This window comes from Aplidium turbinatum, chromosome 8 (genome assembly GCF_918807975.1).
Source record: "Aplidium turbinatum chromosome 8, kaAplTurb1.1, whole genome shotgun sequence".
NCBI lineage: Eukaryota > Metazoa > Chordata > Ascidiacea > Aplousobranchia > Polyclinidae > Aplidium > Aplidium turbinatum.
This window is the reverse complement of record NC_137479.1, coordinates 26,612,566-26,638,304: the sequence shown is the minus strand read 5'-3', so window position 1 is coordinate 26,638,304 and position 25,739 is coordinate 26,612,566. Positions and strand designations below refer to the sequence as shown.

Sequence of the window (25,739 nt, the reverse complement as noted above, 5' to 3'; positions counted from 1 at the left end):
TGCGTTCGGTAGGGTTCCGGTTCGACACTGCTCAAGAGCATGTGACTGGGTCTTCATCAATCAATCAATCATCAATCATTTTATTTTTCGTCATTAACGCGTCCGGGACAAAAAAGATACTAACTACAAAAATCGATATAAACCTACCAGCACGTTAACGAACGGGAAAAGGTGGCAAAACCTTGAAAGGCATAAAGAAAATGGCTTTCTTTGGCAAAACACTTAAAGGCATGCCGTCGATTGCAGAGCGGCGGCTCTTCGACTAGAGCCCTTGATTTCTCTCATGATCATGAATAGTATGCTGCTCAACAGATAAATGCCTATGGCCCTGCTGAGGGCTATGTCCTGCTGAAGTGAACGTTTCTCCGATGATTTAGTTTCCAATTTGGTTTAAGTGAGGTTGTGCCTGTGATCGTTTTGTTGTGTTGGTTGGCAAACCTGTGGCACATGCGAGATCAATTAAACCACAGTATTAAAAAAGGCATTAAAACTTTAAGCTTATGAAACTTCTTATACAATTTAACATCTATAGCCTACCGATTGACCTGTGAACTTTTTGCTTATACTTCCGATAACAGTTGAAAAACTGTTTGCTCAAGATAAATGCTGTAGATGAGTGTAGAACCTTGGTATAGCCTACCAAAAGCATCCATAGCCTACTTGATGCATTTCTACAAATAATGCATTGTGCTATCTTTTAGTATAAGCAACGTTATAATAACTTCTTTTTCCGCGTTTTCGATGCATCGTAGACTATTTAGTTTTGCTTTCTAGCCAGAGATTGACGAGTATTTTAGACCGAATATTGTGCATGTCTCTGTCGCCACCATGAGTGCGCTACTTTAGTATAGCCAAGTATTCTATACAAGAAAAAAAAAGAATAAGTATGCCGAGGCAATATTTTGATTTAAATACCCCAACTTCACCTAAAATTCCATCAAGGATATAAAAACTTATGGCACTGATACAACATGGGGGAAGCAATACAAAAACTTATAGCAATTAAGTGAATTAGCAGAAACAGACTTTTTCCATAGAAAGCTGATCGTTTTGTGACAAACAGTGTTATCGTATTTTGTTTATTAATTATTATCAATGCGTTACCAATTTTGAAAAGACCGTAGCTAACTGATACTTTCGGGCAATATACCCTCGGCCGTGAAAAAAGTGAGTTTTTCATGTTTATTTCTACATTGGCATTAGGCTACTATAAAATATCAATGACACAAAGCTTAGGCCATTATAAAGAAAATAGACGTTACACCCGGTTATAAAAACAAGATTTTAGTCGGTTGAATTCCAGACCAAATTGTTAAATGTATTCAGTATAAAATAACACGATTTAAGTTGTAAAGTTGTTGTTAGGCAAAATACGTTACTGGCAACTATCGACTACAAGTTGAAGGTTTTCTGACTCGTGTTTCCAAAAAAAAAACATTTGGAACGGATCATTATTATGTGAACAATATCAGGAAACTTTTGTGTGAAACAGTAGGCTATAGGACATCATAAGCATCAATTCAAGAACATAAATTTTATTTTGAAATCAAAAACAGAGAGCAACATAATAAGGGTTTGAAGCATTGAACGCTTCAAGAATCTGGCTATAATAAACGTAACAGGAATGTGGTCTTACTTGTTTTTTTGAACTGAAGCAATGTTCAGCAGTTCAAAATATTAATACGAAGTTTTCAATGCACAATATTTTCAAGGGTATAAGAAAAATCTATAATTATATCTCCAAAAATTGAAGACATCGTTATAAAGCATAAGAAGGATCTGTAATTATATCTTCAAAAATTAAAGGTCTCGTCATAGACTGATCCCTCATGACGGGAATAATAAGGTGCAATTGTTTACATGTAGTCTATATGAGATTCACCATACTGTACAAACAAAACTAAATATTTTCCAACCACTGCGCTTGAATAAAAAAGTGTATAAAAGCAGCACAACATTGCATTTTTCTGAAAGAGTTTTGTAGCCTCGGCTAGCAAGTGAGATTTTTCTGTATCAATCCAATCTAGATGACGTAGCCTACCCGTTTTTCAAAGAGTTGACGTTTTTTAGAATTGTAGTTTGCTGGTGTTTGTATGTTTACTGTTCTTTCTCACTGGTATCTTTCGATAGTTTTTCTTCATCCTGTGTAACCTGCAAAGCAAAAACTATGGAGTGTTGTAGCATGCTGATAACAGCTCTATACAAGAGTTGTTTGAAAAGTTACTTTTCAAACTTATGTCGTAGCCTACTCTTTATTGCGAAGTACTGTAATGTGTAATCAGCAAACAGCTGAATATCAACAACTCCACAAGTATCAATGTTGCAAAATAAAGTTACCCTAAAACAGCTTTTTATGTGTTATAACTAGTAGTGCACCAGAAACAACATTTTGACCGGAGGCCGGATGTTCCGGCCAGAGAATTGCAACTCTGGCCAGAGGTCGAAACTTCCGGCCTCTGGTAATACCCATTTCATATACGTAATCAATGGTCCAACCAAGAGGTTGTACGTACAGTTACACCAGCACTGTTACCAAGCGCTCTAAAAAGTGCCTCATGGCAATTTTTCGGGTCCTTTAAAAGGATCCATTCAGGAATAAACTTTCAGGTAAATTTCAAATTTAGCAATGTTTTTTTATCCACCCGATATAGTATTGTTTTTAAGATATTGAAGATTTTTAATTAATATCCTTGATCCTATTATCAATGTTAAGTTCTCCGTACAGTCCTATGTTGCATATATGCAACAAAGATTTCTGGGAAGTACCTGACTTGGGAGAGTAGAATGAATATTTGTGAAAGAAAATAAAACAAAATAACACTTCCAAGTAATCCTTTATAAGTCAATGATGCAACATGTTTACTGCTAAATATTTTGATTTTGTGTTGGTTATGCTAGGTTACACCTTTTTGAAAAATAATTCTAACAAATTGATTTTTCTTCTTGGTAGCTACGGGTTGACCAATGTTACAGGTAACATGTGTAGCTAATTTTTGCATTATTGCAGTACCACATTAGTACGAACATTAGTATCATTGTTTAGTACGAACAACAGATATAGGCTACTCTCAGTAGGCGATAGCTTACAGTGAAAAATGTTTAACCTAAAGATCAAACACAATTTTCTACACAATCTATATACCATACAATGATAAACTTTTTTTAAACTGCGAGTCTATTATACTGTAGCCTAGTACACAACTACACATAGACAGATGAAACCAAGCAACCACACGGCATTTAACATAATATATTAAACTAAACTATAAACTACGAACGTTTTCGGCTATACACACGTTAACCCTTTTCAAGTAACGAAACAACAAACCATCCTTGAAATCTTTTAGAGTTCTGCGTACTTGTTTCACCGAATTTGACATTAAAATCCACGAGGCATTGCTAACAAAATCATGGAATCCTAGCCTCAATACGCAGTTGTTTGCCCGCCATGTGATGTGCTTTTCTCCTCTGCTTTGCCGTTTCATTCTTATGCATTTCGTTTTCAATTTATTGTGTAGATCAGTTATTTATTTCAATGTAGATGTAAAATCAGTTATTTTTTCGTTACTTGAAAAGGACTAACATGTGTATGGCCGAAAACGTTCGTAGTTTATGTTCAGTTTAATATATTATGTTAAAAGCCGTGTGGTTGCTTGGTTTCATCTGTTTATGGTTGAAGAAAGTTACCTCTTTACCACGATTGAACTACACATAGCTTGTAAAAACTGTTTAGTACGAACATGTGTAACTGCAGCTTGGCCAGCAGATGCAGTTGACGAAAAGGAAGACTCGCGTTTGACTTCATGGCAAGATGCGTTTGTCGTCGTTTGTGTATTGGGTTGGCTTTGTTCGGGTTCAGCCGAACTGTTGCTGGAAGCCTTTAAAATCACACCGCAAGATTAGATTAGAAACTCAATCTTCAACTCTTTTTATTATTTCAGATCAATGTAACTTATGTCGTCATATCTCATATTCAGGGTTATCTTAACCTCTCCAGCCGGGGGGGCCACTGCTGTTTAGGGGCCTACTCATTTTAGTCTGTTTAATTTTTTTGGGGCTATTTGAAAAATCTGCTACAGAAGCTCGATATTCAATTGCGTAAATCTTGCCACGCCGTATTTACTGCTTTTCAAACTCCGGTTGGAGGCCCACCTATGTCTAAGGACCCACGCATAGTTAGTTTGTGCGTTTTTCGACTTGTAATTTTACATTTAATATGTTAATTTTTGTTATTTCTGCAAAATTTTCTCGCCCGCTTTGCTCGCTCAACCAGAAAGAAAAAAAAAAAAATATTAATAATAATTAAATGTTAATGCTTTTGAAGTGGACTAAGTGGAAATTTTTTTGTGTGCCATAAAAACCTAACAAATAATGTAGGCTAATGTTCCGAAATAAACAATGCTCACTCAAATTGCCTATAATTAAAATTAAATTGATAAAGTTCAGTGTTAATGGTGAGGGCTATAAAGTGAAATGTGCCGTGAATATAGGCCTACTAGGCTTTAAGAAAAGATGGGGATATCTCAGATGAATGTTGAAGTCCTAACCTGCTGAAAGGCTACATCACACTATACTAGTGCCCAAATGCCTGCAGTTATCTTGCCTTATTAATTACCACTCACTCCTTGTGTCACGTGCACTCCGCAGAACCGTTATCGTACTCTGTTTTATTCATGTCATTTCATTCTAGCAAGACTAGCAAACAACAATTTCTTTTGTTCTAGTTCTTGTGTTGAGTCTGATAGTCTTACACCTTCTTTTGCTGTAGTAGTTCAAGTGGTTTAACAATACGCTGTGTATTTTGTTGCAGAAATTGCGATTCTATCATTTTCTTTTGTTAGTACATTCAAAAAAATAACCGTCTTTGTTCAGCTGTTAGCTTATATAAATTTTCAAGAAATAAATTATTGAAATCTTTCTGTGATAGTAAATGATTTTTTTTTTTAAATGGCAGCCTAACTTAAATTTTAAATCCAACCTTCTACCAAAAGCCTAAGTTTAATTTGATTACATAGCGACGTATGGTTGCAGCTGTGGCTATTAAAATGTGCATCTTGATAAAAAAAAACAAAAAAAAACGCGACAGTACCGGTAGGCCTACTTCTAAAAATGGCCCAAAGTGACCGAAACAAGATTACAACAATTTCGACAGGCAAGCCCCTACACCCCCTTTATAACTTTATTTTTTTGACAATAAGTTTTATAAATATTAAAACTTGATTTTTCTCTAATTTTTTTTGTACATGAATGAGGATGTAGGCTTAGCTTATAACTTCTTTTTTTTTGTATAAAATTTCGGAGTAGTGTACTCTTTGCTAAAAAGTACTCTTTGATAAAAGTGAATTTTTCGCTACATTGAAAGAGTTTGCTGCCCTAACTTAACGCTTTCTTGTCCTATTTTTAAGGGCCATCACTAAATATAGGGGCCCACTAGTAAATTTTTGGGGGAACTCAAGATAGTATTCACACGGCCCTGCTCATATTCATTAAATTTTTATTTTATGAAATTTGAATTATAAATAAGAAGTACTTTCGTCATCAGTAGCTTTACAAGATATCAGGACTACCTGATCAAATAATAAAAAGCCTAAAATGTAGATAGCCTACTAAACGCATGTTGTGGGATTGTTAGAAACAAAAATACCGGTAGGCCTATTTGGTTTAGACATTGGTCGGTCCATCGTTTCAAAATTCCGGTGAACAATTCAAAAATAGTTTTAGTTCCTTCAATTCATTGAAAAGAAGTAGGCTACGATGTGTCAGAACATACATAGGCCTAAGCATACAAAATTGTATCAAAATATTTATCTGATTAGGCCACCTGATTTATTTATGTTAAGTGCTTACCTTTATGCAATTTGGAGAAGATTCTTGCCGCTGGAATATGTGGGGAGAAGTACCAAATTTATTGCAGACCGCTGTGATGGATCTAGCTTTTCGTTTATTGATTGTTCTGCCAGAATGTATACAGGGTGGTTCACAAAAATGTGACATATTTTGTTTATCTGTCATTTCCATAAAAATGAATTCTACCTCTTGATTTTCAGGTAAGTTATAGAGTACAGCTATAAGTTTTATGTGTAGCAGTTTGGAGCCGGGATATCAATTTTCAGTGGCTGAGCGGACAAAAATCATTGAACATTACTTTTCGACAAAATCTGTAATCTTGACCCAGAGACATTTTCGTCATGACTTTCCTGGAAGGAAAACACCGTCTCGGAATACTATCAAACGCTTGTTGGAGAAGTTCAGAGACACTGGCAGTGTGACTAACAACAATAAAAACCATAGTAGTCCACCTTCCACCGCAAGAACCCCCGAAAAAGTTCACGATGTTCGAACTTGTGTGGAGAAGTCTCCACGGAAATCCACCAGAAGACTTTCTCAGGAAGTGGGGATTTCAAGATCTTCTGTCAATAGAATTATTCTTGCTGACTTGCAACTTTTCCCATACAAAATTCAGCTTCTTCAGACTCAGCAAATCAGTGAACTGATTAAGAACAATCCCGGTCTTTTGGATGTGCTTCTTTTTAGCGACGAGACCCACTTCCATTTGAGTGGCCATGTGAACAAACAAAATTATGAGATTTTGGGCAGAAGCACAGCCTCATGCGCATGTGCAAGCACCCTTGAGTGTAACAAAAGTCACAGTTTGGTGTGCAATAGGACGTAATGGCATTTTTGGTCCTTACTTTTTTGAGGACCACGAGGGATGCCAGGTGACTGTTACCACTGAACGTTACATCAAATTGCTCAGACGACAATTCATTCCAGCAGTAAGGAGGAGAAGGGGGACCGACTTGGATACAGCTGTATTCCAGCAAGACGGTGCCCCACCGCATTGTTCCAATCGTACCCTTGAGTATCTGCATCAGTACTTTCCTGGGGATCGATTGATTTTAAGGAGGACCAACAACCCCTGGCCGCCATATTCACCTGATCTTAACCCTCCTGACTACTTCTTCTGGGGATATCTGAAGGATAGAGTCTACCAGGACAATCCTGATACCATTGACAGACTGAAGGAAAACATTAGAAGAATTCCAAGGGACATGTTAGGGAAAGTAATGGACAATTTCAATGTGAGAGTGGCAGCGATGATTCAGCAGCGAGGAGCATGGATCGAACATATTATCAAATATTGAAATAACTCAGAAACCAGTTTGTTTTTTCAAAAGTGCTTTTGAGGCCAAAAACTTATAGTTATGACCCATCTCCGGCTGAAAGGATTTTGAAAAATCTTCAGATTTGTAGAAATTATGAACAAACGAAATGTGTCACATTTTTGTGGACCACCCTGTATATAGTTTGAGTCAGCAATTGCATGTTAAAAATATATCTTCCTCTCATTTACTTTGCAACGCAAAGTTTGTCTTGTGCATTCACAGTTACATTCGATTTAACTCTGCCATCACATCCGTGTAGCAACAATATTTTTATAAAATTAGTCTTGTGTTTGGAATTTCTGGTTTGACTCCCGGGGTATGTGCTTGAGCAACGCATTTTAAGGATTGCTCTCCATTCCGCGGCACCTAATTTATGGAATAACTTAGACAATAACAATCGGAAAATACACTTTGTCAAAACTGGATGACCGGGCAGCAGTGATTCAAAGCCTTTACGAATATGAGAAGTCAGGTTTAAGCCCTCTCAGTCTGAGGATAAAAACTCCCACAAACAGTCTACCGACCTGTACATTGAATCGGAATTAGTTCCATGAAGAACAGTTGAAGTTATTTTACGTTGAGTTTTGCATCTCAATAGAAGCAAAAAAAGATTTCGATATCCTCTTCGGAATACCGGATTCATTAATCCATAAATCACGCAGTTAACTGCAGAATTGCTGAGGCCGATCCATCCAAATATCTGAAGGGAGACAACATTTTGCATTAGGCCTATTGATTTCAAGGTTATGTGCAATGTATGGGAACATTCTAATTCGCTTTGCGAAAGATAAATACAATTGCATCGTTGAAACGAATACAGAAAAAGTTAAAATTTGTTCTTAAAATCCGACTTGGAGCATGAAAATTATGTAAGTCTTTAACTCACCGTAAAAACGGGCCGTAAATGTTTTTTTTATTAGTCAAGGGCCCTATTGAATGCAAACAAAGTTAGGAAAGTAACAACTTGTTATCAATCACGAGCCACACGTCACTGATTGCATTCTACAATTATTTATTGTAAAGCTTCACAAAGCACAAAACTAAATTGAAGCGGAAGTGATGACTTCCACCACTGGCCAGAGCTGTATCTATCAATTGGCTGTTTCTTATTTTAAGCTTTTTCTTAATGCCAAGTTTGCTATCGTTGTTGATGTTTACACGCTCTGGTCATACATGAAAGGAATTCATTTTTTATAACCTACGTTTGTACCAGGGATGGTTCATACACACTAGTTTGATGCAAAAATGAGTTTGAAATGAACTGACAAAATATGTTGTTATGGCAGGGGTTTTCAACCTAGGGGTTGCGAGCCATTTGAGGGTCTCGAGACTCCTGAAGATCCAGTGTATCGTTTTCAATTCTTTTTTTGCCAGAAAAGGTTAGAAACTGTGTTTTTTTGCAATCGACCATTCCACAACCTGGGGTTGTTCTATTGTTTAAGCTTTTAGACGCTGCAAAGACTTCAGGCCTAACAATAGAAAAGCGTTCGATATTTTCCACCTGGTTATACGTTGCTTTGTGCAAAATAAACTTAACCAGTAATCACGCTATGGCAGAAAAGCAAGATTATTTGAAATCCTATGTCTAATATGGATTTGTCAGTATCGTTTCCAATGACAGTAAAAAAAATAGTGCAGCCTGTAGGCTATTTTGTTTGAAGTTCTTTCAGCAACAGTTCTACGCATTGACAAGCTTGTTAAATGCAGCAGAAACCATCTCACTCAAGCTTATTTCAATAAATCCGTATAAGATTGCAATAAATTCAACCGGTGAAAATAAAAAAAATGTAGCTTATTCCCATTATTCTTTCTCTTATAATCTAGCCAAGCCGGTTGGAAATGAAAATAGTAATTAAAGAAAATGTAATAAAAACCGTAATAACATCGTGAAATGACCGTTTTGGTTTCACAAATTTGCATTAGAACAGCGAAACGAGATATAACTGGATGTCGTGGTGAACCAAATTCGGTTAAATTTTGCATTGAATATACTTTTTTTGAATATTTTTATGGGTGTAACGAGGCTACGTTGATTGATCTGAGCGGGTCTGAGTGTAAAAAGGTTGAAAACCCCTGTGCTATTGCATCACCTTTTTAACCAATGGTGATATTCCAGCGGGATTGATGAGCATTGCTGAGCCATAAGGAAGCCAGCATAACGAAAAAAAAGCAACTGATGTCGCCAGCGTTTTTAGGAGGTTCCTTTCTTTTCTCACTGATCTTCGGTTTTGATCCATGCATGACTGACTTCTACCTCTTGAACCGAGGGTCCGAACCCATTTTCCTTGTTTTCTGACAGTTCTGCAATATATGGTGTAGGCTACAATTTGATGATGATTTTGAGACTAATTTCATTATTGTCAAGCTTCGTATTTATCAATTTGAATAGAAAAAATGTAGGCTACATCAAATTGTACATTTTTTAAGACTAAAGAAAGCAACTAAGGAAATGTCAATTCATTGTCATGTAAACATGAAGATCTAAATTCTTTAGCGATTTCCGTATCGATCTGTTTGCAATATTAAAAAACTTAAATTGACGGAACAAAGCTATCGGCACTCGGAGTCTTCCCTGTCATTTATTTCAAAATACTACCACTATTATGATGTTGATAAAGGCAGGATTTTTCCAACTTTAGACAGATAGAAGAGGCTTATACGAAGAACAACTTATGCTTTGAGTAAAGAAAAGCATTAAACGTTTAACTGGGCATCGTGTTTTGCTACTCTATGTTTTCCAGCCTACTTTCGCACAAAGCAAGGCATATCATTGCTGCAATTTCTGCAGTTATTGACCTTTCACCTCACACTCCTCTTTGGTGACGTCATCATGCGTGGTATTCTCACCCACCCTTCCTCCCATGCTCTCAATTGCACAGCTTTTGTTATCATCTGGCATTAGGCGTAACTAACACCTCCCTTCAACGTCGTTTTACATTCAAAATCTTTATTTTATTTCTGTTCGCAGTTAGGATATGAGCATTTTTATAGATTGAACAGACATATGGGCCTACGTAAAAAAAAAAAGCAGAATTTATTACATAACTTGTACTGTTGACTAGGAAACAACATGAGCATGTCTAAAATGACACTAAGGAAATTTAAAATTGATTTTAACGACTCATACAAGCAAAACCGTCTCTTTTGAACTGAGTCTCACGAATGGGATTTATAATACTATGACATCGCGTATTGCAGTTTTTTGACTAACCGTTCTATTAGTTAAACGGAGTAAATTCTGGCTGTATGCAACAAAGCATTGTAAGACATAATGCCGTTGGTGCTCGCTTTCTAAGCATACAATCGGTTTGACTCCAGGCTTAAGATGGTTGTTGAAAAACACCGCTCACCTCTACCCAGGGTGTAATAAATTGGGTGGCCGTAGTTGCTGAAGGAAAGGCGGCCAAGAGAAAGGAACTGGCCACCCTACTCTCCTTAGTGCCGACGGCTTAGTGGAATGAGAACCTTATCTTCTCATCCCCGGATGCTTGGATCAAGTATGGGACTCACCTTTACCTTTTTACCTAACTTACAGTAAGCTACTAGTAAAAACTAAACTTTCATGAAAATAAGATTTATCATGTGAAAACGTTACCGAGACTAATCACGTTAACGTCTAAGATATAAATAAAGTCATAGAAAAACTAAAACTTACATAAACAGCTTTGTATAGCAGAAGAAAACAATTAAAAGTGGGACGAAAATCGCAAGGAGAATAAGGAAAGCAGTGTAGCTATAACTTGCAGCTTCGTCCCATGCACAGACTTGTATCTTTACGTCGTACCTAAACGTAAAGGTTAAAACAGAGGGAGTTGTTGAAATGTGCAAAAAAACAGCAAGGGAGCTGCCATTGCTAGTGATGGACTATCGGCACCTACACATGTGCAGTTGTGCACACATGCAGACCTGGTTGAACGAAGACAACACGATTGACTTGGATACGACAAACGTTGGTTTAATCAATCTAAGCGGTTTTACTGTAATTTGCATCTTGTGTTGAAGATTTTGTTTGCAAGGTGGTGATAAAGATTTTGAAGCTTTTAGACTTAGAGGAGGAAGATTTTATGATCTCCTTCCAATAAACCACTAAATTCCGAATCACATTGTTCTCCCACTTTCAACATGTTTCTCAAGGATAAGTATGTCAATTACTGGAACGCAGTAGGCTATAAATTTGCTGTAGCCAAACGGTAAATGCGTTTCCATGACGATTTTACTGACTTCCATGCTTTTTCTTGTTAGTCGAGTTGATCGCTTGGTAATATCTTTAATGGCATATGAGCAAAAACGTGTTCTCTACTGAATTTTTGAATAGAAATGTAGGAAAACTGGCCTGTATTTTGAAAAAAGGCCCTGCATTGCATGTGGCCATTAAAACACAGACTATTGTAAATTATACGTTTATCTATTAACCTTTTCTTTACCAAACCCTATTTAGCACTTACGATATTCTTCCCCAACCAACCAATGTGGGAAGAGAAATAACACATGACCACACCCAACATAGCACTGCTATGATGTAAACCTTTTTCTTTGTGAAAGCATTGACATAGGAATCGCTGTGAACAACGGCGAAATACCTGAACAGATTAAATGGAATTACCTTTTTATGGAATTAAATCTTTTGCAAATAATAATGTAGCCTACTAGAGATGTGACAGGAAAACAAGGCTTTTCAGGCATGGTCACCACTCAAAACATCAGCCTATTAGGTAGCTATTAACTTATTTCATTGTTGAACCATAGACAAACAAAACAAAGTAACCTTAGCGGGTTTACCATGTTGTATTACACAGAGATATAGCATTATTAAAAAACAATCAGTTGCTTTAACAGATGGTTTGCTCCAACAGATAGATGGCATCACCATGGTTCCCCATTGGGTCTAACATTGGCAAATTTCTTCTTGCCACACATTGAAACCAAAATATTTGAATTTTTTATGATTTTTTAAAGTTTTTAATGATTTTGTATCATTCCGTTTCATTGGGATAGTGTTCTAGGTGAACACAAATAAACATAATTACATCTAAAGATGGCAAAAAAGACATCGGCAGATGCACACAAGCAGTGGCAATTTTTGCATGCATTTGCTGAATTCATTCAGAAAAAGTTGTGAGAAGTTTTATTGAGAAGTTTATTACAAATGATGAGATTTGCAGTCGTTCAAACAATGCATAAAAGGACTGATTTGCTAGCTGCTTTGAGTCTAACCTGTTTGAGGCAATGGCAGTAAGGTTAGCTACCGAAGCGGTGCATGTAACTGTGACCAAGAATCCTGTTGCTTTGCATGCAACCATCTGCATGGCGTTGTCTCCAGCTATTACATCCGCTAGTATTGTAGGCATGATAAATCCAGTTACCTAAACATTCAAATGAATGTAGTTAAATGACTTTAATCGGAGGACCTCACTTTCGCTGCATTGCCGAGTGATGAGACATGAGAGCCCTGGAACGACGTTCAAAAGGGCGCCTGATCCGCACCGCTCAAGAGCATGCGACTGTGTTTTTAGCAAGACACTTAAAGGCATGCCTGAAGGTGGGCACGAGGGTTGGCTTCCTTGCTTTCACGTCCACTTCTAAATTTTCAACCACCGCGCACATTAAACCTAGATACGAAAAACAAAATTAGGCTGATGTCTTAAAGTTAAGTCGGTTCAATAAGAAGACTAGGAAACCTTTTTTAAGCATGTGATTAAGTGTCTCGCAAAAACACATGAGCTTGCTCTTGATAGTTGTTGAGTGTTAAACCCACGGATTTTTAACGTTCATCAGACCCGCTTAGCTTGTGGCTGACGTACAGACATACTTTAGTATAAACAACTTGTACAATGATAAAGAAATGCAAATTTTATTGTAAATTCTTTCACAATCGAATGGAAAGTACTACATCATCATTATCATCCGTTCAATCGGCTCCGACTCTAGGTCACTCTATAAACCTTCTCCTTCTACAGCTCTTGATTCCTCATTCCCTCTTTCAGCTCTTCAATGCCCATCCCGCTGTCATTTGTCATAGTATTTAGTCAGTATGCTCCCACACTCACCATTAAATCAGCTATAGCCAGGTTAATCACAAAGAAATTTCCGTGTGAGTGAACTCGATCTTCAAGAGTAATGGAAAAGATAACAACCAAATTTCCAATGCTTCCAACTATTATTATAATGCATAAGTATATAATTTCGATCACTTTTTGAGGCAAAGGTATGTTTTTCCAAGGATTTTCGATGTCGTTTCCGTTAGTAATATTTTCCATTACTGTTACATTATCCAGTCCATCAACAGTTGTATAAATTCCAGACATGATTATGTCCAAATCTGAGTTTTCTTTAGATCTTGTGAAATAGCTACTTAGCTATTAACGTAAAAAAACAGGAATTGAAGTTACTCAAAAAGACTTTAAAGTATCAATTAATAAACATTTTAGCTTTTTTTGTGGGAAACAAGTCATATTTAAAATAACTCTCCTCTAATGGAAAATTTTACTTGAAAGTAGTTTTGTTCAAAAAACGTTAATAAATGAAACAATCAACATTTTTTTTATCTTATTTCAGTTTTGCTGTAGACTACGCCTGTCATACTCAATTCAAATCTTTCAAACCTACACTGTTTTTTTACATAAGAAACGCCCGTTTTCGGTAGATGATCGTAAGTAGCCAAAAAACGTCCCTGTAGTCAGGTAACCAAACTAATGGTTTTAATAGTTCCTAAAACATTTCTGAAAAGTACTTTTGAATAGCGTAGTTACGCTCTAAGTAAACCGATAAATTTTTAACCACCGCTTAACAAAATACTTAACAGATTTTTTGGTCCTTGAAACATTTTCTTGTCAAGTTTTCAACTGCTGGAATATCTGCTACCTACTTTGAGCTGTTCCAAAAATTTATTATCACCATGTTTCAAAATTGAAATTTAAGAATAGGAGACTAAACTTTATTGCCTTGCAAACTCATATTTAGTTTAGCAAATAGAAAGGACAATTTTTCCTTCAAGTTAACTTTTTATGTAAAACTTCATATGTGACAAAATACAAAAGACACTTAACTAAAAGCTTTTCGTTTTGTATTTTAGCAGAAATAAAAGCTTAAACTTATTGTATAAAAATTGTGCTCTAGATATTCTACTACGGTATTGTTCAGTTATTCTATCTATACATTATTTTCTTATCCAAACCACCAATAAACGTCTAGCCAATTATGAGCTAGTGAGCAAACTATTTGAAATATTTTCACAAATATGAAGAGGTGTTTTCTGCGATGTGGTGTGTGCAAGACCACTGTCTTGGGAATTTCTATTGAAATCAACTCTTGAGTCACTCTTACAGCTACGTGAACAATAGAATCTCACAAAGAAATTGCTTGGTAGTTTTTCCCGAGCTGGTACCTTTATCATTTCCTGTTGTTTAGCGGAAGTTGCGTATCATGTGTGTTTTTTGTTTTTTTCAGCCCAAGTAAACGTCATCACGATCTTGAATCAACGCAACAGAAAAAAAAAATTGACTAAAAATTAACATTTGGGCTACAGCAGTTGTTGGATGGACAAGAATTATAAATGAGTTACCAGCACTAGACTAGCTCGTCATTATTAAATTTCTTTTTCTATCTCTGACTAACAGTTTTTGAATGACACATGCTCCTATATCTCCCATTTCTTTGTGAGACTGACATGCACTACTGATCGTAGTAACATCATAATTCAAGAAATAGGAGCTAATATCTCTCAACCTCTGTTCGGGTTTTTCGATGTTATTGAAGATGAAAAGTTATACAGGAATCCTTACTTTAGAATGCAGCCGAACTATTAAACATAATAAGTAAGCAAATTCAGTCAGATTTGGAATCTTGTATAATTTATTGACAAAGTTCTCACCGACGTAGGCCTAAATGCGGCTCTTCTCAGTAGCCTATCTAGAAAAGCACAAGTAGGCCTAAATGAAAATATAACAATTTAAACTTATTTAACCAGTGAGATCTACTATGAAAACTATTTAAAACAACAACTTCTTAGGAAAGATTTCAGTGATTTTATTAGTCATTTTATTTTATTATTACTTTACAAAAAATATGTAGGCCTATATCGTTTTCACGGCGTTTAGGGACGCCTCTATTTTATGCAGCTTCATGATATCTTTCGCAGCTTTGTAATTGTTAAAATGTTATTGTTTTAAATAGTTTTCATAAATAGATTTCATTGGTAGCCTAAAGTCATTTTAAATGGTTATATTTTCATTTACTTGTGCTATTCTAGATACTGAAGAAGCTGCCCTCACGGTGGCAAAAGCGTTGTCAATCTGACTTTGGTTACTTATTATAGTAACATTAATTTGTTTGTTGCATCGCTCAAACGCCTAGATGCAGATTGAACATTTAACTACTTACGTTTTGCTAGACTCCATAGGCCTGAAGTCCCATATGAATTACGCCCCATAGCCTACTGATGCAATTGTATTAATTTTGATGCCTAATTCTCATTTGTATTCGAAATATGTTTTTATTGTTAATTAATGCTATTTATTTTGTTTTATTGTAAAGGTTAATGCCATACTGTGTTTTTATTTTCTATAAATGTGCAAAGTCACAATAAATATTAAATATGACACTTTGCATTCGTTGTTTTCTCGATGTAAGCTATATTGTCAGTCTGCGTACACAAGGGTTCACACCTTATTTTCTAACTGTGGAGCAATTAAAACCTGATGCTATTGAGGCTGCGGCGATTGGCCAATAGAACAATAGAAACATGTAGATCGACCCATTCCAGCTGCATAGCATGGAGAATTGGGAAGATGGATGTTGTCATTCTATTCGGCTTTCGGTACTAACGAGAGCAAAGTGGTCAGTTCCTTTCTCTCGCCATATTTTTCTTCAGCAACTATAAGCCCACTCACTTTATTATATCCTGGTGAGGTGCGCGGTGCTTTTTAACAATTACTGAATTCGAGTCAGGATCGTGTGATTGGAAGACCACTATACAGAGGTACAAGTGTCCATAATATTTTAAGTCAAAGCCTAATAACATAAACCTGGACTCTTCAAAGTAGCCTAATATTAGTTATTGAACAGAAAGAATCTGGAAATGAAACAATTGCTGACCACCCAGACCTGACACAAAATGCTTGTTCCGATTTTCAACTTTGATAAAATTTTATGTTATTTGCATTCAAAAACACTGCGTTGGTTGCATATAATAGCCAACATATGGCAAAGTGTACGTACGGTACGTGAAAATGAAATCACGCTTTAAAATAAATAACGTGATGTTGAACCGCAACAGCACGACCAGTTGCGAACTTTGGTTTTTGTTTCAGCCAACCAAGCCACCACATTTTGAAATAATGTAGGCTACAGTTTGAATGATGGCTATACCTCGTCTTCGAGGATGATGGTCTTCGCAACAACAAAAAAGCTAACGGTGAGTTCTTAAATGGCTGATGAGTCCAATCCTGGCTTTAAAAGTTTAGTTACATTTGAAAGATTTAAGATCCTTTGGAAGAATTGGTTGTGGGTGTAATTGTCATTCTTTTCTTTGTATTTTTTTTTCTTTCAATCTTTGAGATCTGCTCTTCTCAAACGTGGCAACACCTCCATGGGTGGCAGATCTCCAAAGCAGCCTATCCTCTGCGGTTTCCTCAGTTTGAATACTTCGTGACCAATACAACGTTCAAGCTTTGGTTTGTGACATTGTTTTTATTTGATGCATTATCTCCATATTTTTATCTTTGGTTGGGACTTCTTCGTCAATTAGTTCTTCCACCTGAATAAACAGAACATGAAATTAGTAAATATAGGTGAGTTTGTGAAGTGAAAACAAAAAAGTTGTGATTCAAACTTTATTTCGTTTTAGAATATGTCATCTAAAAGTCATCACTCATCAGGTTTGTAGTAAGACATAATGTAAGTTCACAATACATGCAGTTCAACGTAATTGCATTTTAAAGTAATTAATTTGCAAACATGTTGTTAGTTGCATTTTGAACTACTATTACCGTGGGTGTCAAATATTGATTTGCCAATCCATTTGCATGTTTATATTTTTCTCCTGGGAGGTGCTGTTGTGTTGTAGTCGAATCAATTGAACAAATGCTTTCAACCTGAAAATACAAAATTCAAGCTACCAATAATACTAAACATGCAAAATAATGTTCATAATTACTTTAATTTTGCAATAAATTGAGTTCCGCTTTAAGCAGCGTGATCGTTGCTTTCAGAACACAGTTTCCTAGTCATGTGCTATGACAATTTTTTTTAATTTTCACGTAATCAAACTTCAGATTAACGCGAGATTTTTTTAATAAAGACCCACCAACCAAAAACGCCAGTTTTCCTGACTGCACTGAAATAACCAGCGTACTGAATGTAGCCACCTTATGACAATGTGTGATAATAATCCACTTCAAAACAGCATATGCCTCTGTAAGACGAAATCATCACAGCTCGCAAATCAGTCATTTTAACTCATATTAATTTACGTCTGCTGTGGACACTGTCTCACTTCTAGGTGTTGAAAGTTATTTTATATTCTCCTTCGTAAACAATATAAAAAATGAACCAACCTGTCGAACATGCGAATTTCTTTGAGAAGGTTTTTTGTTTCCGGCTGCGCTGACGTCAGATTGTTGTATAGGAATTACTCTGTCGTAAGGCATCACCATAAATATTTGTAAGTAGCTTAGATACCAAGTTTTTTGCATGGCATTTTCCATCATTAAAACTTTTACTCTAATCACAGCATTGTAAAACCAAATTTCGGATACAATCTCTTTTCCATCATTTTATATTGTCACATGCAGAATAAACCACCAACTTACAGTCGTTTTATTGTTTTGGGCAAAGATCGTATCCCTTGAGGAAAGGTCATTGCGTCATTTTCTCTTCTTTTGCATCTCAATAAAAGATAGAAAAGATTTTGATATCCTTTTCTGAAAGCTGGGTTTATTGCTCCATAAATTATGAAGTTAACTGCTGAATTCCCAAGTCCAAGCCATCCGACCACCTGAAACAAATTATAACATAGCATTAATTATTCAACAGGCTAAATGCTGGAGAATTGTAATGATTCATCTACAGGCCACAAATTGTCATTTTTGTAAAACAAATGATAATCTATTGTGTCATAAAAGTTTTTAGGTCTTCCCTTCATCAAGCTTTCGTAGTCTATTTGAATTTGTTGTACTGTACTTTGTTTGTGGATGCTCATTTTTACTTCACACTTCTTTCGACCGTGCTCTCGGAAATTGAATCATACACACAGTTTGCAGTCGCAGTTTCTTACTTTACACTATCACTTCTTCACAACAGTTTGCGGTTTTACCTTTTTAGGTAAAGCAGCAACTCCTCTGGCGTTAATGAGGACAGTCCCTCCATAGGGAAACCAACAAAAACAAAAAAATGTGACTGCAGTTGCAAGGGTCTTCAGAAGATTTTTCTCCGTTCTCATAGATCTCCTGTTTTGATTTCTTGACGATCGAGAATTCGTAGTTGTAGTGAGTCTTCGAATCCATTTTCCGTGCTTTTGAACAGTTCTGCAAACCAACAGATTCTTTAGAAGAATATTTTTTCGATGATTAATTTAATAAGTATCCAACATGCTTAGCTCTTTCCTCAGCAATACAATTAAGTTAGATCAAACTAATCTCTTGCTGCATATTTTTTAAATACAATATTTAAGGCTCCAATCGGCTTAAAACCTATTTCGACTCAAAAATCATTGTAGTTGTGACTTATACACTGCAGTGGCCTACATTAAATCGGTACCCGGTCATTTGGTTGACAGACTTTTGGTCGACAGTCATTTGGTCGACAGAACGTTAGGTCGACAAACATTTGGTCGAGTGAACATTTGGTCGAGAGGACATTTGGTCGACACTCGACAGACATGTGGTCGACAGGACGTTAGGTCGACAGTGGACATTTGGTCGACAGGACATTTGGTCGACAGAACGATTCATTTTAACTTATGATTATGTATAAACTTATGATTATGTATAAGTAGAACGTATTGATGTATCGTATTGTATGTATCGTTCCTTACAAAATGTTTTGTTCATTAAAAAAAATTTTGTTCCTTACAAAAAATCCTTTCGACCAACTGTCCTAAATAAATGTCTTGTCGACCAAATGTCTGTCCTGTCGACCAAATGTCCTGTCGACCAAACGTCCTGTCAACGAAATGTCTGTCGAGCAAATGATTGTCGACATAATGTCTGTCGACCGAAGGACCGGCAACGCATTAAATCAATGATATTAATGCCAATTTTTAAAACGCAATACTTCTCTGGGCCTATTGCAACCTTACAATTTTTAATAACATGAAGTAGGCCATTACTAATATCAAAACAATGACAGAATATTACTTTTAATTGTGCAAGAAGTTATCTAATCAACTTCACAAGAAAGATGTACAACAACACGTCATGCAACTCATCAAAGGCCTGATCAGTTTATTTGTTTATGTTTTTCAAAGTAGAAAGAGGGATATTGCAAAGAAACGCACGACTTTCATTTGCTCAAAACAGTATCGTCTGAAAGTTAATTCAGATACAGATATATTGCTTTACGTCATTTTCTGAAAACACAACTAATCAATTCTGCTTTCAGTACAAAATCAATTGGAAATCTTAATGCAATTTACAAAGAATGTGTTTCATTTTGAAGGTCAATAAAAAATAATTGGCAGTGCGACTGGCAGTGCAAATCCGCGACATGATAAACAACATTGTTTACTGAATAATGAAAAGTTTGGGTGTTTATCAGGACAATTATCGTTTCTAGCACTAGTTGCAACGTTCATCTGATGAGATTGAAAGTAAAAGTTGTAGAACTCAACACATTGTTTACAATGAAACAACCATTCGGGTCTGGCATTGTTTGAATACTAAATAACACTTGGAAGTTAAAATGCACTATATGGACTATCGATAATGACAATTCAAAACAAGGATGATTTTAAATAACCCAGAAAACTGTTTAAAATTTTTAGCGATTTGAAATTGGAAAATTCATTAAATGCTTAATTTACAACAACTTTTTCAAAAACAGCGTTTTTTGGATTGCTACTGAGTAATACATTTTACTTAGAAAATTTCAAGGGAAAGAAATTTCATGAAACCTTAAATTTTTTTTAAAAATTTTGTTGGTCTCTAATGCTAACAAAGAAACAAACGTAATTGATTTCTTTTAGCAATGTAAAAAAAATTGTCTAAGACAATTCTTTATCGAAATATTGCTAAGACTTACAAAAATTTTAAACTGCCTTTGTGTATAATTATTTGTATTGTGTTGGCTTGTTCTCAAATTCTCTTACAAGTAGTCAAAAGAAGAAAATTGAAGTATTTCGGACACACAATAAGGCAAAACTCGTTACAAAGATCATTAATAGAAGAGAAGATAAACGGTAAAAGATTTCAAGGCAGACCAAGAATGATTTGGACAACAAACTTCACAAAATGGACAAAATTAACTTATGAAAGTGCAGTACGCACAGCTCATGGTCGAGAACAATGGCGCATTGGCGCATTGTATCCAACCCTCCATACGAGGAAGGAACAAAATGATGATGATGATGTTTGCTTGTATTGCAGGGCTGGAGAGTGGAGCGATGAATGCACGACCGACAGTTGGTCTTCACTGCTTCGAATTGATGTTTATTGTTGGAAGTTTTTACGTAATTTAATGTGGAAAGTAACCGTCCACACATCATTGGCCAATCATTAAAATATTGTGTGTTTTATTTTTTCTTGCCTTCAATCGCACTGCAGTACAGTATATAAACTTGTGAAATTTTATTTTGTATGTTATTCGCTCTGAGGATGTGCATTGTGATGGTGCGCGAAACGTCAGTGAAGCCATAAACCGTCCTGTTTATTGTTGCTTTTACTTTCAATTTCATCAGATGAACGTTGCAACTAGTTCTATAGAAACGAAAGCACAACCTGCAAGACTCACAAAAATAGCTTTAGGTAGCACACGAAGGCTACTGTAAGAGGAATGAATATTGCAAGGATTATGATGAAGAGTGTATAACCGATGTCTTTAGTATCATCCCACATACAAATTTGTATCTGTTCATCATACCTAAATGCAACAAAAACAAATAATACTTGAGTATAATATTAGTTATATGAAGTTATTTCGTTTTTCAACAATTAATAAATTTCCGTTGGCTGTACACTTGTACAACCGAGCAGTGAGAGTTCTTAAATACAGCACTCAAAAGAGCGCCGGTTAGACACCGCTCAAGAGCATGCGGCTGTGTCTTCGATAGGACACTTAAAGGTATGCCTGAAGAAAGAACACAAAGATTGGCTTCCCTGTATTCCCGTCCACTTCATCTAAACCTAAGCCTGGATAAGACAAAAAAGGAGTTTCTTCTTCACAATGGTGTAACATTTGATCACAAAAGTTGTAGGCTTATTTATTTATTCGTGTTTAGAAACTTACATCAATTTTTCTGCAGTATTAATTGCATTTTTGCTGTATTTTCAATGCAATGCCATTCAATACAACACGTTATTTCTAAACAAGAAGTTCTTTCAAAACCATAAAAAAAACTGTTTGTTTTTATCAGTGAGAAGAATTGTAATAAAATAATGATTTTGAATATGATATCTTTTATACGCAAGGACAGAGATCAAACTATTGCCTGTGACGCAGGTTTTGATTTTAGCCAAGAGCTATTATACCGGCACTTCAAGTTTTGACACAAGACATTTTGAGCTAAATTTGTTTTTTAAAAGTTGTTATGGTTATTTCGGATTTTTCAAGTCACGACGATTATTTAACTTCAAATTATAATTTTAAATTTGACTAAACAAAATAATAATGTCGCTGAATAAAACCTGGCTGAATTGTCTACAAATGCCCAGAGGTTCTCAACTGAGAATAAATTTACTTCTTAGGGCTGCAGTTTGTCTATCAAGTTTGTAAATTTACAAAAACATGCATAATAAACTGTTTCATAAATTTTCAAACTCTGTTTTGATGAGAATATCTGAGGAGAATAAGTCTTTCGAAAGCTGACAAGGGAAAACGAGGAGTAAGAAGGTTCAGGAATACTGGACTAATCTCCATACTGGACTGGACTCTACAAGTTACATGCATAAGCAACCATCAGTGAAGATCTTGACATGACACTTACTGAATGTGTGTCCATCCTGTTACAGCTGGGATAGAAAGTATGCCTGACCATAACCAACAGGATACTGCCATGATGTAAACATTTCTTATCGTAAAAACATCAGCATATGAATGGTTGTGCACAACAGCGTAATATCTGCAAAAACAATACAGTAATTCATTGGTCAAGGAAGACGTTGATTGTGAAGTATTAGATCACTATTGGCCTACTGTTGCAGAATTTAATGGCCTTTAAGTAGATTGCTCAGTGTAACTCAACAAAAACTTTTGCATATATTATCATCATGCCTTGTCTAAACCAATTGTTCTGTTGAGTCGTACAACATCTAAAATATTTTATTGCAGCTCTCTGGGTTTGTCTTTTGCTTTGCAGAAATCTTTACAGCTGAGTTGTATTGAAACGTTTCTATTTCGCAATCAATGTTCTAACTATAATGGCAAGGACAATGAAATCAATCCTTATACACGACACATCTAATATTGACTTTGGTTGGACTTACAAATGTCCTCATGTGAAAAGCGCAAAAAAGTGAATAAAAGAAACCTCATTCATGCAATAATCTTTCATTCAAACGGTTACTTCACTAAAAATTTTAATTTTCTTCATTACCTGTTTATTGCAATCGCAGTGAGATTAGCAACTGAACAAGTGCAAGTAGAAGTGACTATAAATCCGGTTACGGCGCACAAGCCCATTGTAAGCGCGTTATTCCCGACTATCACGTTGGCTAGCACAGTCGGAACAATGTATCCTGTAACCTGGAAATACAGAAGCATGCTTGGATCTAGCTTGAAATATTTTGTAAAATGCGGAAATACCAAAGTGAAGTTTTAATGATAAAAAAGATCTTAATAAAAGTGCGGTTTGCAAACACAAAAGGTTAGTGTAAGAAAATTTTTATAATTAAATAATATGAGGTGTTCTACTGGTGCAAATTAAGCTAAACTATCACCAGATGTATACAGTGACAATCTGCTTTTATTCCGACGTTTCGTCAATCAGACACGATTGTCTTCTTCAGGGGGCTAGTCCAGGTAGTGACTACCTGTCTAGCATGGCAAAATACAGGACCATGTTGCTGAAATCAACTAAACATGCAAAATGAAAATTCAACTTCTAGACAAAGAATCTTTTCATACTTACTATTAAATCAGCGATTGCGAGGTTGATGACAAAAACATTTCCATGCGAATGAGCTTTTCCTTCAAAGATAATCGAAAAAATTACCACTAAATTGCCAATAGTTCCAACTACCATTACCGTAGAAAGGTAGATAATTTCAACAATTTTTTGACCTTCAGATATATTTTCCCAAGGATTTTCAATTTCAAAAATTGTGTCTGTAACTCCTAACCTACTTATTCTTTCAGCAGTGGTATTTACTGCATTGATAGTTACCATGCTTCAAAGCTAACTTACATCTAAAAATTGCAGCAAAATTTTACATTTGTTAAAAAATATTAGTTATTTACAACAGGTGAACAATATCAGTCAGGTTCAAAAACTAAAACTTGTATAATTTATTGATAAAGCTTTCGACGCCGAATAGGGGCGGATTCTTCTGTATCTTATTCATATAGAATAATGGTATTTTCTCTTTACACCATCAAAGTATCCTAGGCTGTCCTTGCACTAATTTGCTGGAACTACTTCTTATATTTGAAATGGTCTGCTAGAAAACCGGGCGCACAATAAAAAGCGACTCGTGAGAACACGACAAGTTTACAAACTTCCACTTTCTCCCAAAAAATGCTGATGTGTCTAATCTTAACGTTTGTGCACAATTGCCATTGTGGCGTTACAGACAGGAAAACACGTGTAGGCATCCTGTCATAAACATAAAAAAAAAAAAAAAATTCCGCTCCCAAAAATCTATAGAAATCGATACAAGAAGTATTGAGTTTGAAAATATGCGCTTATGTTCCTATCACGCTGAGTAACATTTTCAAACAAAAACGTGATGACACTAGCTCGCCTATGAAAGGACATGATGAAACAGACATGACAACAATCGTAGGGCGACCTTTACAAAAATCCGAAATGTTCCAATACTCCACACAAAGGAAAACATATCTCGGAGACAACCGAAGATATTTCGATATATAGTTTCGGGAGAGAGTTTGCTTTTTTATACCAAAGACAGGCAAGACACAACAATAACACAGGGTTGAGCATTACAACAGTATATTACATATTTACAAATAGTTCAACATTCAAACGTTTTCGGCTTTCTACAATAAATTTCACTTCTTGACAGTAACTACTGTAACTAACTAACTAAACAACTAACTAAAAGCATCGAGAAACACGCAACGATTAAAAGCAATAGAGTGGAAAACCTATACAGACAGACGAAAAGCAAATTACATTAAGAAAAGGAAACTGCATGACTAAGTTACAAATGAATCTGCACCACGGGGAACGTGATACACTAGTAAACGTTGAGCAGAATGGAGGCGCCTCCCGCAAATAATTGTTTGTTTAAATTTGGGTTGCTGCTATCACTTTAGTTTCTGTGTGAAATCTGCAAACAGCCTGTGCTAGGCCTACGTATTTCCCTTTTAACTTTAAAGTGTGTGTGTGTGTTTTGTAGCTAGGTTCAGTCGCAACTGTATTGCTTCAGCAATAGCATGTTGTTTTTTGGTAATGATAAGACAACTGATTCTTTTAACTAATTCATTTACTTGATTAAACTGTTTGGTTTGGTGATCGTGTCAAATTGTTTTCCTCTTCGTGTAAACTTTTAAGTCTACATCGTATGCACGTCTAAGAACATTCTGGTTTTGCTACCTTTTTCTTTTGTTGTTTTTGTTTCTGTATTCTATTTTAGCAACACTTCTTGTTTTGCAAGCTGATGAAGAAAAGCTGAATTAAACTATGCAAAGTAGCGAACGACATGTAATTGTAGCCTAGTACTTTGTTGGAGTCTGTTTTTGTGCATGAGGTTTTCGAGGTTAAAATGTCTCCACTACAACACAACCATTAATATAATCGTTCTGACACTACTAAAAATTTACCTCCAGCACTTCTGTTTTGCAATACTTAGTCCAATAACCAGAACAAAAAAACTGTAGCTAACGTATTTAATGACCTCTCATTCTCAGGTCTTGCACTGACTGAGGTTTATGTCAAAATGCTTCTTATTCAAATGTCTTTTGTGCAACGCTTTGCTTCATGCATGCTTGGTAGAGACACGCAAAATAAGTGACATGGCTCACAGCCAGTGAGAAATCAATTCATCTAATTCTAAAGGACGTTGGCTAACTATTGTAAATTTCAGTGCATGCCACAATTGCCACATAGCGCACGACATTTTACAATTTCTGGACGAAACCTTTTAAATTCATTTCAAAGTGGGGATTTTTAATTAAATTTATTATTTTTAAGCATAGAATTTTACGTTTTAAGATTATCTTTTGATATTGTAGACCACTTCC

General features: G+C 35.7%; 2 protein-coding genes across 2 annotated transcripts; both read right to left on the bottom strand.

The window, feature by feature from the left end:
• Positions 1-980: 980 nt before the first annotated feature.
• Positions 981-13,450, bottom strand: LOC145775892 (melatonin receptor type 1B-like). Its single transcript, XM_082587285.1, has 9 exons — positions 13,214-13,450; positions 12,381-12,529; positions 11,612-11,746; positions 10,822-10,950; positions 9,257-9,467; positions 7,691-7,866; positions 5,848-5,953; positions 3,741-3,878; positions 981-2,151 (listed from the first exon to the last, which is right to left on the bottom strand). Exons 1-9 carry the CDS (start codon positions 13,421-13,423, stop codon positions 2,098-2,100), a joined length of 1,308 nt encoding a protein of 435 aa, XP_082443411.1. The 5' UTR covers positions 13,424-13,450; the 3' UTR covers positions 981-2,097.
• A 2,632-nt stretch (positions 13,451-16,082) lies between these two features.
• On the bottom strand, positions 16,083-23,717 carry LOC145775763 (melatonin receptor type 1B-like). The gene is made up of 9 exons (XM_082587128.1): positions 23,446-23,717; positions 22,912-23,060; positions 22,303-22,437; positions 21,111-21,239; positions 18,478-18,688; positions 17,975-18,159; positions 17,720-17,798; positions 17,153-17,257; positions 16,083-16,920 (listed from the first exon to the last, which is right to left on the bottom strand). The coding sequence occupies exons 1-9, from the start codon at positions 23,701-23,703 to the stop codon at positions 16,828-16,830; spliced, it is 1,344 nt and encodes a 447-aa protein (XP_082443254.1). The 5' UTR covers positions 23,704-23,717; the 3' UTR covers positions 16,083-16,827.
• Between the last annotated feature and the right edge of the window lie 2,022 nt (positions 23,718-25,739).

What these genes read in the sequence shown, in the direction of transcription:
- LOC145775892 (XM_082587285.1), bottom strand. Translation starts at nt 13,423, where the DNA reads ATGGAAAATATTACTAACGGAAACGACATCGAAAATCCTTGGAAAAAC. An exon ending in TGGCTATAGCTGATTTAATG is followed by an intron (nt 12,530 to 13,213) that starts GTGAGTGTGGGA and finishes TTGAATGTTTAG; the next exon opens with GTAACTGGATTTATCATGCC. An exon ending in TGCTATACAAAGCTGTTTAT is followed by an intron (nt 9,468 to 10,821) that starts GTAAGTTTTAGT and finishes CATATATTGCAG; the next exon opens with AACTGTCAGAAAACAAGGAA.
- LOC145775763 (XM_082587128.1), bottom strand. Translation starts at nt 23,703, where the DNA reads ATGGTAACTATCAATGCAGTAAATACCACTGCTGAAAGAATAAGTAGG. An exon ending in CCCAAAACAATAAAACGACT is followed by an intron (nt 17,799 to 17,974) that starts GTAAGTTGGTGG and finishes GCCTTACGACAG; the next exon opens with AGTAATTCCTATACAACAAT. An exon ending in GAAATTCGCATGTTCGACAG is followed by an intron (nt 17,258 to 17,719) that starts GTTGGTTCATTT and finishes TTGTATTTTCAG; the next exon opens with GTTGAAAGCATTTGTTCAAT.